General features: G+C 40.5%; 2 protein-coding genes across 3 annotated transcripts in view; one reads left to right on the top strand and one right to left on the bottom strand.

The window, feature by feature from the left end:
• aco1 (aconitase 1, soluble) overlaps nt 1-1,854 on the top strand; it is a 34,171-nt gene extending 32,317 nt beyond the window's left edge. For both annotated transcript variants that reach the window (XM_028563805.1, XM_028563806.1), the window contains exon 21: nt 48-1,854. In XM_028563805.1, coding sequence (XP_028419606.1) covers nt 48-164 — 117 coding nt within the window. In that variant the 3' untranslated portion in view covers nt 165-1,854. The remainder of the gene's footprint in view (nt 1-47) is intronic.
• Nucleotides 1,855-6,101: 4,247 nt separating this feature from the next.
• Nucleotides 6,102-12,068, bottom strand: paqr9 (progestin and adipoQ receptor family member 9). Its single transcript, XM_028564924.1, has one exon. The coding sequence runs from the start codon at nt 11,088-11,090 to the stop codon at nt 9,930-9,932; it is 1,161 nt and encodes a 386-aa protein (XP_028420725.1). The 5' UTR covers nt 11,091-12,068; the 3' UTR covers nt 6,102-9,929.
• Nucleotides 12,069-13,359: the final 1,291 nt, after the last annotated feature.

The following is a 13,359-nucleotide window of genomic DNA, read 5'->3' as shown; positions in this document are numbered from 1 at the left end:
TGCTGAGGTAATGTGATGCTTGATGTTGTCTCTCTTTGCCGTCACAGCTCGATAGCGGGAAAACATTCCAAGTGCGGATGAGATTCGACACGGACGTGGAGCTGGCGTATTTCCGCCACGGAGGCATCCTCAACTACATGATCCGCAAGATGTCCGAAAACTAACACGCCAAGTACAGCACGGAGCCAGAGCAACACGTGTCATTTTCTAATTCTCAGCTGCAGTCTTAACATGACAGCAGTGTAACGGTTTACTGAAGAATATCCTCCAATCAATGTCCATGTACAGCCATTTACAAAGAGCTGATTTACAGCCAGAAAACACAGATGTTCTATTTTTTGAGAATGCTGCTACTTCTTTTAGTCGCTGAGCAGACCTGTGGGGGGGAAATAATAATAATAATAATAATAATAATATAGTTAAATCTAGCAGATGCCATTACAACGTGGGTCTTATTTTTGTCTTTTAGGTCTTTATCAGTTATGATTACATTTGTTTGCCACTCTCTATAGCTGTTAGGATTCCAACCGCTGTGCTCAGTCAGTAGTTCTACATGTAGTAGGTTATCCCATCAACTTCAAGTGATTAATTCCACCCCCCCTCCCCCAGTAACTGTTTCTATCCTTTTGGTGGGAATGTTCACCTTGTTTCATTAGTCAATATTGCATTGGGTTGCTATATCTACATAGTTGCATTCAGTGTGATAATGCGTTGGGATCACAGTGAGCAGAAGGTTACAGTGGAGGTGGTGTTGTTAGATGAGCTCTTTTCAATATGCTTCAATACGTTTTTCATTCTCAACTATCTCTACCAGCATCAGAAAACTTAAACGGCCAATCGCAGTAGCCGCCGTAGCCCCTTAAAGCAGAAGAAAGACTTACATCTAGGCATGGGCCGGTTACTGGTTTCAAGGTATACCGAAGTTTTAAAACCACTAACATTTTCTGTCAAACCGTTCCTAAGGTATGAGCTGATTTTTATGATTCTTCAAGGACCGAAAGTGCAGTTTAGAAATACCTCTCCCTTGTTGTTTTTCACCCAGACATTTCAAAAATAATACATTTATAGCTGTCATTGCAATACCGTGAACCTGTGGCATTTTTGTCACAATCTCTCTTCCATCTTCAGCTGCTATGTGCACAGTTCAAGGTTCCCTTGGGAGTTTTGGACCTTTTTAGTAGCGATATAGAGAAATGTTTTTGTGTAGCTCCTGTGCATGAGGAGGTGATGCAATACATATTCCAGTTCATAGTTTGACACTATTCCACTGATCAACAGGTGGCAGTAATGTGCAAATATATGCAACAAAGGCAGGGAAGAAAAAGCTAGGAACCATTGATTAAAAGTCCACCAATGCCTGTCCTTAGTTAGAAATGACGAAAAGACCCATGTTGTAATAATGCTGAAATCTTCTTTTAAAAACAAGGACCATGTTGAGATTCAATAATGTATTATTCTTGACTTTGAGTGAACTTTATTTACATATCAGCTTTTAAGCCAATACAGATGAGAAGTCCTTGATGTGTTCAGATCTTCCATGACTGTGATGAGGAAGATCTTGTGATATTATTGAAAGCTCCAGAGAAGCTACTGTATGGACCATGTGGTGAGGTTAACTCAGGGATTATGTTGGTTATAATATTGGTGGTGCAGGACCTTTTTAAATCATAAAGGAAGAAATTGAGTGTGTACTAGAGGTGTGAATCTTCACTGATCTCCCGATTCGATTACGATTATCATGTCTTCGATTCAATATCGCGATGCGTCAAATAAATTGTTCTATTAAAGCCATGTAGGATATTTAATTCATAGCTTCTTAAGCTTCAAAAACCAAACATTCTGCAGTGCTCTAATACTAAATAAATTGGATACATAAAACTACAGCACTGAGCACATGGCACCTCCTGAATGTGCAAAACATAACCGAATATGTAAACCGAAATGTTGTTAGCCCTACATTAAATTGTAAACGGAAATAATCGATTATGAGCCTGCCGATTATCGATTCAGCATCGTCCATGTCCACGATTCGATGAATTGATTATTTGATTAATTTCAACACCTCTACCGTGTACTAGAATATAAGAATAAGAATATTATTGTGGTTACTCTTCCTGCTAAGCACACTGGTGAAATACCAGATACACTAATGGTTATGTTGCACATCGCTCAGCTGTTTCCATCAGAAGTACCCCTCTACAGGGTCAAAGTTGTATTCACAAATGTTTTCCCGTCGTCTTTTCTGTAGACTGTAAAGGAAACATGCCCGTTTGTTCTTCAGACATTCCAAACCTCATTAATAAAATGTTTTTGTCAGTGTGTCAAGCTAATGTTAACTGCCTTAATAACTTTATATGTGATCCCCTTGATTCAAATCTTTTTCCTCCTGCCCTTTTATCTGAAAAACGTATCATTTTGATCATTAACAATGACAAAACCATTTTACACACTGTCTGAATGCATTAAGCAACTTATTACTAAAAAATAATAATAAAATTATGTGATTATTTTTTTTTTCTGGTACTTTTCCAGTCATTAATTTGCTTCAGCATTCTTGGATTTTAGTGTCTATTTTAATTGTATTTATTTATAGAAGGGACCATCATAACTGTATTGTGCCAGTCAGCTTGTAGCTCATAGTTGTCTGCAGTCCCTTGCTACTGCTCTAAACTTCAAATACAAGACTGTATTGGAATGTTTTTAATTTATTTTTATTACACTGGGGAATATGAGCCTTAAATAGTCCACAAAGCTTTGAAATTCCATAAATATGACGCAGGCTGTTTGTACTGTGCTGATCCTGGATTACTCTCAGACCATTTTATTTTTATTATTTATTTTTAAGAAAGTGAGTTTCTAAGCCACTCTCTACCTACAGTATAAATATTGAAATACTTGATGCGATAGGAGAAATGTCAAAGAGTTAAGGCAGAGTTGTCTGATACCTTCATACTGTGAGTGGGGACATTTTCTCTCTGGTCCAGCTAGAGGGAACACCAAGGTTTAATGAGATGGAACACATGTAGATCAGTACATAATTGCTGATAATATGAGCAGTGAGTTAACATTTGAAAGGCCTCAGGAGTTAAATGTTAAAGGGTAACTTCTGTTTTTTTTTGTTCAACCTGGACCCTATGTTCCTATGTGTTAGTGTCTAAGTAACTAATAGGAACAACCATCTTTGACATTGGTCCAGTATTAAGCGAGATCGCTGCAGTCGGCAGCAGAGAAACAAGCTACAATGTAAGTTAATAGGACAATTGTCCAGTTTGTTTTTACCTTCACAAAAGTGCTCTAATTGAAAGGATCCCTTCAGAGATAGACCTCTAAAACCTCTTTGAGACCTTTCCGTCTCACCAGAAACCGCTCTGAAGTCGCTAGCACTAAACCCACCAACCGGTTTAGCGAACGCAATTCCGCGGATGTTTTTATGTTTAAAAAAAGGGCACTGTCAGACTTTGAAAACCGCTTGGTCTAGTACAAATGCTGTTCCTAAACCTTAGCTTTGAGTATAACAAATATATTGAGTCTAAAAAATAATGGGAGTGGCCTATAAAATATCCCTGCGTGTTAGTTTCCAATGCTCTGTGTCCTCAAAGCTGTGGCCCTGCTGTTATTTACTACAACGCTTCACCAAGTGAAAACATTATACATGCATCATTTCATCATTTCATTCAGTCAATTTTGCACCGGTTACACCACCGGCATGATAAAACGAGAAAGTGACAAATAAATTGGGGCAGGACTCCACAGTGAAAACAGAGATGATATTGAACACCTTCATCCACATCATCCTGCTCCTGCCTTTCTCATTCATTCTTAATCACTTGCCACTCTGGACTCAGGTACATTTACTTTTGTTACTGGAGTATTAGCAGATTTAGCAGATTGACTTTTTTCATGTCCAACACAGAAGCATTTCCTGAAGTCATTCGGCAGCCTCTCCTCTGTGGGAGATGACTGCTCATTGATTTGACAGTAGCAATCTTTGCACCGTGGCCCTTGTCACAGTTAAAACAAACAGGGATGAAAGAAGCCGGTGTGGGGGAGGAGTGAGTTTGACATAAAAAGCCAGCTGGCCGTGTTGCCCACAGGCATGACCCAGCACACGCACAGCATATGCACACGCTCGCACAGAAATACACATACTCACAGCTGAGGGAGTGCTGGACTTGCAAATGTACATAACTCATTTGAATTATTCAAACCTTTGAAAACCACAGACTTGAGTTCACTCAGAGCCCATAGCTGCTGCTTATCACACATTAGAAAACACAACCAAAGCCTTTTAAGGGCATCTAAGATTGAGCTTGACAGGGTCAACTTGAATAAACGTACACAATACCCTTATATTCTTTTCTTCCACAATGATGATGAATTTCAGACTCATGTCAGGGGTCAGGCCGGAGTTAGTCTTGCATGCCAGACATATCTCCACAGGGCTGCGAAGGAAGGTCTGGCAACAGGAGCAGGCACTCCTGGATAGGAGAGAAAATGGTCAAGGGTTGTTTTCATTTTTTTTAAACCAATCACAATGGTCTTGGACAGCGCTAAGCTCCGGGCACAGCGACGGTGGCTCTGCTAAAAAGTCTGTGTTTTGGTGGAACATTTGCACCCCGGAAAAATAAATTAAATAAAACGCTGCATCCAATATTAAATGAAGTTAACTGTTGACCCAATACAGTAACATGAGCTATTATATATAGCTGGATACATGGTTAAACCTCATTTTCTCTTACCAGTGTGTCATCGTGTGTACTTTGTCCACAGCATTCCCACCAATCAGTCCCAAAACGTCCCAGTTAGAGAGGAAATGACCTAAACATATTCTTAGTAAATCTTTACAATCATTACCCGAAAGAACCAAGCAGGCCTGCCTGGTTGCACAGTCCAAACTTTCTTCTAAACTTGCCATTTTCAGCACGTAATGTTGCTCAGAGGTTCCAGTTAATGTTTCCTCAATGCGACCGGAGTTTAAAGTAAACACAAAGAAAGCCGAAAGTGAGTGACTGAAGTCTGAAATCCTATCTTTTCTCAGATTAGCATAACATTGAAAATTTTAGTATCACATAAACATGTTTCCTAACTGCATTTAGGCTAGATGAAAAGCCAAAATAAGATTATTAAAGTCTTTAGGGTTAATCCTCTGGGCCTGGGGATCATGAATGTCGGAACTAAATTTCATGGCAATCCAGTTGTGCATAAATACACTCTGGAACATATAATAATCAGTCCTGTTAGTATGGCTTAGAGACACTAACAGATGTCTAAAATTTTGAGCCACATCAAGCCTCACGATAAGATAGAAGTGAAAAAGTACACAGGCTTTGTTGAAACCTCTTTCGAATGGATGCTACAAATGCAGAGGATGTGCTCAATGGTCAAATGTACTCACTCATTGTCATACTGGAATAAAGTACTTTGTCATTTATATGATCAAATGCCCTAAAATACGAGGATTCAATGGCCTGTTAAGCTTTACGGAGCTTTGTGAAATGTATGGTAAACACACGGGATTCATCAGATGGCACTTCCACTATGCATTACTCCCTTTTCCTTACAATGTGATGATGAAATTGATATATTGCACGTTTAAACATCGAGAGAAACTCCCACAGATATTAACTGTCCCATACCTGGGTGCAAGATCATTGTTGTACGCATTGTTGTAGGATAAATACTGACGACGGTCCAGAGGGACCAAAACGTGACTCTCTTCAATAAACTGTGACGCTGAGCAAGAGCAGAGTGCAGGATCTTCCTTTTCCAAAACGTCAGGTCAGTAAAATAATTTCAATTGCCACAATAACAATTCTTTGCATCATTTATTCAATACAACTCATATCATCCATATATTAGTGCTATTTGATACATCAGTTAACATAATGCAGGAGGGCTGTCACTTTTTCAGCATGAACAGACACAGGTTGTAGAATGATCCTCCGCCTCTAATTCATCATTTAAATGCACTTTTAAATTTTGTATTAGTCACCCCTGATTACTAGACTGGGTAAGATAGAGTAGCGTGAAAGTCTAACATACACATACTGAACTTTAACATTGCTAGATTCAAGTCTGTCATCCACAGTGTAGAAGGGTGAAGGGGGGGTCTGTTTCAACAATGGTTCTTCTCATTGACAGAGTGACACACATGCTCTGTTGAGGTAGGAACATCGCTTTGACATTAGACGCATTGTTACCTGATGATTCTCGGAATATTCATTAGAAAGCACAGCCTAAACCTGAAATGTGCTAAAATCATACAGTACAGCAAGGTTGGCCCTTTAAGGAACATTATGAGCAGCTTTAAAGTGCACCATAATAGCATTAGTATCACAAGCTTTAAATGTGGTCCTTATGTACACATTCCAGTGTCGTACATAATTAACAACTCAGCTTCCATCTCCAATCATTTGCTGTTGTGCAAGTGAACACATCAAAACACAGTAAAGTAAATGTGCAAATATGGGTAGAACTAATACTAATCATCATATTTGTGACCAACATGAGTTATCAACATGTAAATGTAACGTGTGAGTATGAGCTTACAATTTAAGATGTAACTGCCTCTGAGAAAGACAAAATCACTGAGGACAGGACAGAATCACACGAAAACACACACAAATCTTCATCAGAGCGCTGATAGTCACGGTTCATTTTCAGTGTGCAAATTAATTCAGAACAAAGGAATTATTTAATTTTTATAATTTCTATTTAAATCCTTTTTCCTCTTCCATTATCAGGGAGCTCAGGCTGGGTACACAGCAGGGTCAGAGCCCAGCACATTGATTTTTGTTCAAGACAGAAAACGCAGTTCACTAAAAATTAGAACTGAACCTGCCACCAAATGAGACCCAGCAGAAATGAAAATGCCCAAAACTGTCAGCCAGCATAACATTTTGTCAGACATAAGAAATCATAATGTCTATCATTGACATAACCAAACTGTGCCCATGCTCGGAGACTTTTTGGCTAATGTTCTATCAGAATATCTGTTTAAATGTGAATATTTGTTTTCTTGTAATGTTTTTAGTGAGTTTAATGGTGTAAAAGTCAAGTGTAACTTCTTACTTTTCTAACCAATTTAACCATTTACTTTAGCTTTGTATTTACAAGAGTCGGCTAAAGGAAGCTAATAGTGGTGAATTAGCTGTGCGCTACCCTTGGCCATACTCGGACACCCCTATCTCCCTCCTGTAAAAACTCACTGGGCGCTGCTTGTTTTTCTGGGTATTAACCGTATTAACAAGTCGTCCAAATTAACATCAATGCTGCCAACACATCTAGGAGTGGTACTTCTGTTCTTCACAATAATAAAATGGCAGGCTTCAACAATTCCAAAAGTTCCTTCATGTTTTGTCCCCAAGTCTTCTTACTGCTTTCTCTTATCAAAGTCACTACACTAAATACTAAATAGTAAATGTAAATGTACGTGCACACATATGAAAATCCAACACGTGTCCAAATATTATTATATATTATATTATATTTGGACACATCTAAGAATCTACGTGTTGAATTTTCATATGTGTGCACGTACATTTACATTTACTATTTAGTGTATGAAAGTGACTTTGATGAGAGAAAGCAGTGAGAAGACTTGGTGGCAAAAAATGAAGGAGCTTTTGGAGTTGTTGAAGCATGCCATTTTTCGAACGGCACAGAAACATTAAGTATGTGTTACACAAAATGCCTATTTTCTTTTCGGCTGGGACATTTCAGAAAGTTCTGCACAGGCCAAAAGGCTATACCTTTGCTTAATCTGATCCGTTACTGACCGCTAGCTTCCCGATGGTCATTCTCTTTGGACACTGTGCATCTGCTAAACACTCAATACAAACATAGACACGGACAATTGGCACAGTAAATTGGATTTAAAACAACCAAAATCCAAACGTGGCTGTGTCCAAAGCTTTAAAAAAACAAAAACGAAGCCGGTCAGGTAGCAGACTTCTATAAAGAACAAGACAGGAAAGCAGACATCTACATGGTTATTTCAACATTTGTGCAGGCAGCATATCCTCCTACAAAACAGAAATACGTGCTAGCAATAAGGCTAAACATTGCTTCATGCAGTTGAAAGTTGAGTAAAAAGATAAAAGGTAGTTTCTCTGGTATTGTCAGCATTGAATGTACATGGTAAACCCAGTGGGTGGGTCTCACAGACCTAAGCATCCGTTTATATTTACAGTATATACCCTATCATCTTTTTGAAAACCTACAAGGTCTTTAACAACGTCAAATGTTGTATTTGTGATTGTGATATTTCCAGATTCTTCAATCACTTTTCTGTTCATTGGGATGAAATAAATATGTCATCCACTGCACGATCAATACATGTTTAACCCGTTTCCAAAGTTACATCATGTTTCATATCCAGCTAGCCAAAAAATGACACATCTTTTTTCTTGTATTGTACATTAGAAAAAAAAATTCTATAGAACTATATATATATATAAAAAAAAGTAACACTGATTTAGGCTAAAATAACACAAAACACTTTCAAATTGTCACTATAGAAGGACCTTCAGAACAGCGCTAAGCACTATATCATGCCTTTGTTTTTTTTTAAAGATTGGCGGATATATATTTTTCAGAAAAACAGATGCTTAGCTCTGCAAATTGAATGTTATGATGATACATTAAAGGGGGAAACTGCTAGGTTAACTATTAACCTGATCTATCTGTCAAGTGCAAATCTATCCAGGAAGTACCTGGTGTAGTACAACAGTACAGAATTGCCAATATTTCAACTATCGCCCTTCCAAAGTATGGCTTTTGCTCGGAGAGGTTGCAGTACATCATACAACTTAAAAGGCAGCCTCTGGTTGCATCGTCCTTATTTCATCTATGTGTACAAAGTAGGCCTTTAAACAAATTTTTTGAATGATCGACTTGAGCTGTAAGTATTAACATATGCAGCGTGTGCAGCAAGTCCATTATGCTTTTCACACTTTAAGCAGTGTGAACATAATCTATGGGGAACTAGCCATCAGTGTAATGAAACCCATACACATAGCAGATGTATTCACTGCACTATACACTTCACATTGAAATGACCCAAGTACTCCAACAGAACATGTCAGCAGGACATCATTATGTGCCTCAGTAATGTTACGCGTCCTTTAAGGTTAATAAGCGAGCATGGCTTCTTAATGACAGGGCGAGTTTGACCGGCCCCCTGAAAGTGCTTTACTGGAAGACTGATACGAGCTCTCAGCTATTTCTGTTGTGTCGTCAAGGCCACCGCACTTCCTGCTGCAAGGGTCATTTGGAAAGAGAGGAAATGAGACTGCATTGTGAGCGTTCGTGTAAGGCAGAGGAAGAGAAAGATGTGGTTAACAAAGGCCAGAAAAGGATCCATTTGACGTGAAACTATAGGTTCTACTACAACCTATGCAGCTACTTTGCAAAAGACGCTGTTTAAGGTCAGAGCAAGGGGAAGTGCCACAGGAGGAACTACTTGCCAACAGACTACACACGCAGCAACTTCTGTAAATGGTCGCACTGACATTTAAGCCACATTACCAAAACGTTACATGGAATATGTTCTCCTGGTGACCAACATCTTTCCTGTGTCCTGAAGTGTGCAGTCCCTAGAGGTAGGTATCGCCACTGCTCAGACATCCTGTTAGAACATTCTGAAATAGCCCAGGGGAAAGAACTGGCAATGTCTTTCAATATCCACTCAACCAGACAGCCACCCTGTGGTGAGCTCAGAATATAATCCTTTCATCTCACGTTGTCCCCGATTACCGCTTATGAGAGCTTGAAAAACACTCCTGAAGGGGGTGGAACATATTACGGACTTGAAAATCGGGAGGGACAATATTGTTTTACTTGTGCGCATCTCTTTGTGGCATGGCTCTGTATGCATGTGCAAATCTTCCTTCACAGTTGAAGATGATAAAAAAAAGATGTATTTGTGATTAGTGGCATTTCATCTGTTTCTTAGGGTTTTCCTTTACTAGCTGATCTCTCTCTGGTCCGTAGATGCAGTTGGCGTGCCAGGAGAACCACACGATGATGGAGACGATGGTGGTCTGGAGGAGGAACATCACCCCGTAGGTGGAAGCTATGGTAGGTCCAGGTAGGCGAGAGAGGGTGGCAGGGGGCAGCAGTAGAGTCGGGCTGAGCAGGATTGCCCTCACCTCAGTCTTGATCATGTGGAGTTCGTCGAGGATGGACAAAAACGTGCAACAGTGGAACCACTGGTGGCTGTGGCCCCAGATGTCGAAGCGACCCGGGGCTAGCCGCTCGGGGAACTTGCTGATGTTGAAGACGGCTGACACCAGCAGCCAGAGGCAGTGGCGATAGAAGTAGCTGGCCGTGGAGGCGGAAGCGGCAAAAGAGGAGGAGGTGGTGGAGTAAGGTGATCTGGTGAGGAGGCGGTAGAAGACTGGCGTAGAGGAAACGAGGAATGGGAGGAGGAAAACAAAGGTTCGTATGACGTACCGGTGTCGCCTCCACCTCTGGCGAGAGTTGCAGCAAGATAAGACACAAATGATTGCTACGACGCACGCGGACGGGATGTAGAAGGTCTCAAAAAACACACAGAAATCTGGGATTGCATAGGGTGATGTAAGAGATCCTGCAGGTTCATCTTTCAAGTCCACATGGGAGCCATTGCGGCCTCCGGTCTCCACTATCCCTGCCCGAGGGTGGATGTAGTAGTAGTATGCCAACGATGAGCCAACCGTGTAGGAACTGATTGTGCCGTAATCCACAAAGAAGCAGACTTCTCTTACCACCAGAGACATCGAGTTGAGCAGGTGGGCCATGCTGCTAGCCATTAACAGACAGAACACCCCGATAAAGTAGTTCCACAAAGGATAGAAGAACGGGGCGTCACTATGTGGCGCACCTTCCCAACCAAACACCTCCACAAAATAGTACGAAAAAATAAAAACTGGGAGGAAGTGTGTCCAGAAGTTGCCTGTTTCATTGGTGGGCCTGAATGCTGATAGTAAGCAATCCCTCAGGCTGTAGTTTGGGAAGCGGTAGCCAGTCAGGATGAAGTTTTCTATGACCCGAGGCGGCACGTCTGTATGCCTCAGAAGAGGTAACGGCTGCCCACAGTTCAGAAGCATGACGGCAACGCAAGTGAATCTCTACTTGAATTGGACTTTCTCTGCAAAGCACATCCCTTTTTATTGCTTGGCTGTTTCATTGATTGCTGATCACAGCATGTTAATGATCACCATAAATGATCTTGCTTACGACTAGATAAGGCATCTGCAGGCTTCTTTCAGCCCTGCTCTTCTTCTGACCTTTGATCCCGGCTTTGCCGTGGGCCTCGTGAGCTGTAGACTAATCCAAAGAGCAAAGCTGGTGTAATGTCATAGTCCGGCAGGATACTGAGAGAAAATGGCAGGGGGAGAGTGTAGTATCCAGGATCCTCCAGGATCCTCGGGCCACCTGCTTGGTTAATTTTTGATCTGTTTTCCTCTTAACCCTAGAGCGTTACCAAAGGTCAGCCAAACATCCAGCACGGAATCCTTTTCATGCTGTTTAATTTGTACCCTTATTTTGCATAGGACATGGTCTGCATGGATGATTATGGTCATACGCACATTCACCTTGTTATGGACAGTTCTGCCGCAGCAAAATAAAAATGAAGGTCACTTATTACTGTGTTACAAGGTTGAACAGGGCGTCAGTTACTACAGCAGAGATGTCCTGAAGACGCGTCCATTAAGCTCTGCGGTATGTAGGTCAGTGCTGGCGTTCAGCACTATATCAGGGCACTGCAGGCTTCTATGGCTCCCGTTGTTCCCGGTCCATCAGCCTGTACCCACCGTCCGACTTTCAATTCATTCAGCTCCCATTCCGTTGTAATGCAGAGCGCTGTAGAGAAGAATAAATCCCCCGGGACGAAAGAGCACAAAAACGTGTCAGTGCGCTGGTGTTCAGTCCTTTAACGCATGGCTACGTTAAATATATTTGGCGGGTGAAAAGCGCGGACAGTGCCGTGGGTCTGTCTGTCTGTCTGTCTCTCTGTAACGCTGTGAGGCTAAAGCCCAACCGGCATTTCAGCGAAACACCGAGGAGATTTGACAGGTACCAGCATCAAGTTACACACGGGATAACACCGGGGTTCCGTTTGTAAATTTCAAAATAAAACTCAGAGGTTGTGATATAACAATTAAGGTCATAGTTACCTTGAGCTAAATGCACATGATTGATATTTTTGTAATTTTCACTATATCTTTACATTAAATTAAAAATGTGCTTTACTGGCATTACCGTAATTCTCTACAGTAGAATGTTTGGGCTACAATGTACATGTAATAATTCAGGATGTAACAAAAACACTGTTATGCTTTAATACACTATACTATGAACACATAAAAAAGAAGAAACAAAATGTTGGAAATATATTATTAAAAACACAATAAGATGATAAATAATGACTTTAACAATTGAATGTATAGTATGCAAAAAAGAGATGGGAAAAAAATAGTCAGATTTGGAAGGGACCCTGGTTTAATCAGCTGAAAAAGTAGGGTAATGAGCCAGGACTGGTTGAGAAAACATAGTCTTGTTGTAAACACATATGAAATGCAAAATAGTGTGCTTGAGTAGTCAGCATCTGTGGTTAATGTTAGGAAATGTTTAAAGTTGAGCTCTTCTGAATGACGTCTTCTTAAAAACAATACTTTGCCATTTTTGATAAAAAAAAATTTGAGTGATGGATACAATGCAATACAAGTAATTTACAAAACAATTAAAAATGTATTATTTTTTTTATTTTAAACAGATAGAAAAACCTGACCCTTTTATTTTGAAGGCAAACTTACTTAGTTTCCGGTCTCGTCCTGAATAACTGCGTGCATTGGGGCAGTTCAGCGGAGAGTGCCGAACTATTTCAAAGCTTTGATTTTGTTTGCGAGTTTGTCCTTGATACCATACTGATGGGAAGAGAGCTGAACAGAGCAACTAGAGCAGTGAAACTGTGCCGTAACGGTGTTTTTTGTTCTCTGCTTAAAATGCATAGCCCGTCCCTGTTTAGTAATCCTGTTAATGCATCACCACTGTGTGTGCCCCCACCAGGGGCGATTCTAGGATCAGGTCTTTAGGGGGGCTCAGCCCCTAATGAGAATGTGACACAGATACAGTGCCTTGCAAATGTGGTAACTGTCACTAACAGACAAGTTCACAAACTCTCACTTGAGTTAACAAAATTGATAAAAAAAAATAAATAAATAATAATAATCATTTTTAGGGGGTCTTGAGCCTAAAAAGGGTCTAAAATTGCCCATGGCCCTCACCCCCTCTTCTATGTGCCTCTGAATATTTCAAGCTTTTACAACCCTCTCTTCCTTTGTGTTCATTGTAATAAAGCTTCACTGGACAGAC

This window comes from Perca flavescens, chromosome 19 (genome assembly GCF_004354835.1).
Source record: "Perca flavescens isolate YP-PL-M2 chromosome 19, PFLA_1.0, whole genome shotgun sequence".
Lineage (NCBI taxonomy): Eukaryota > Metazoa > Chordata > Actinopteri > Perciformes > Percidae > Perca > Perca flavescens.
Note: the sequence above shows the minus strand (reverse complement) of the source record. Positions and strands in the feature narration are given on the sequence as shown.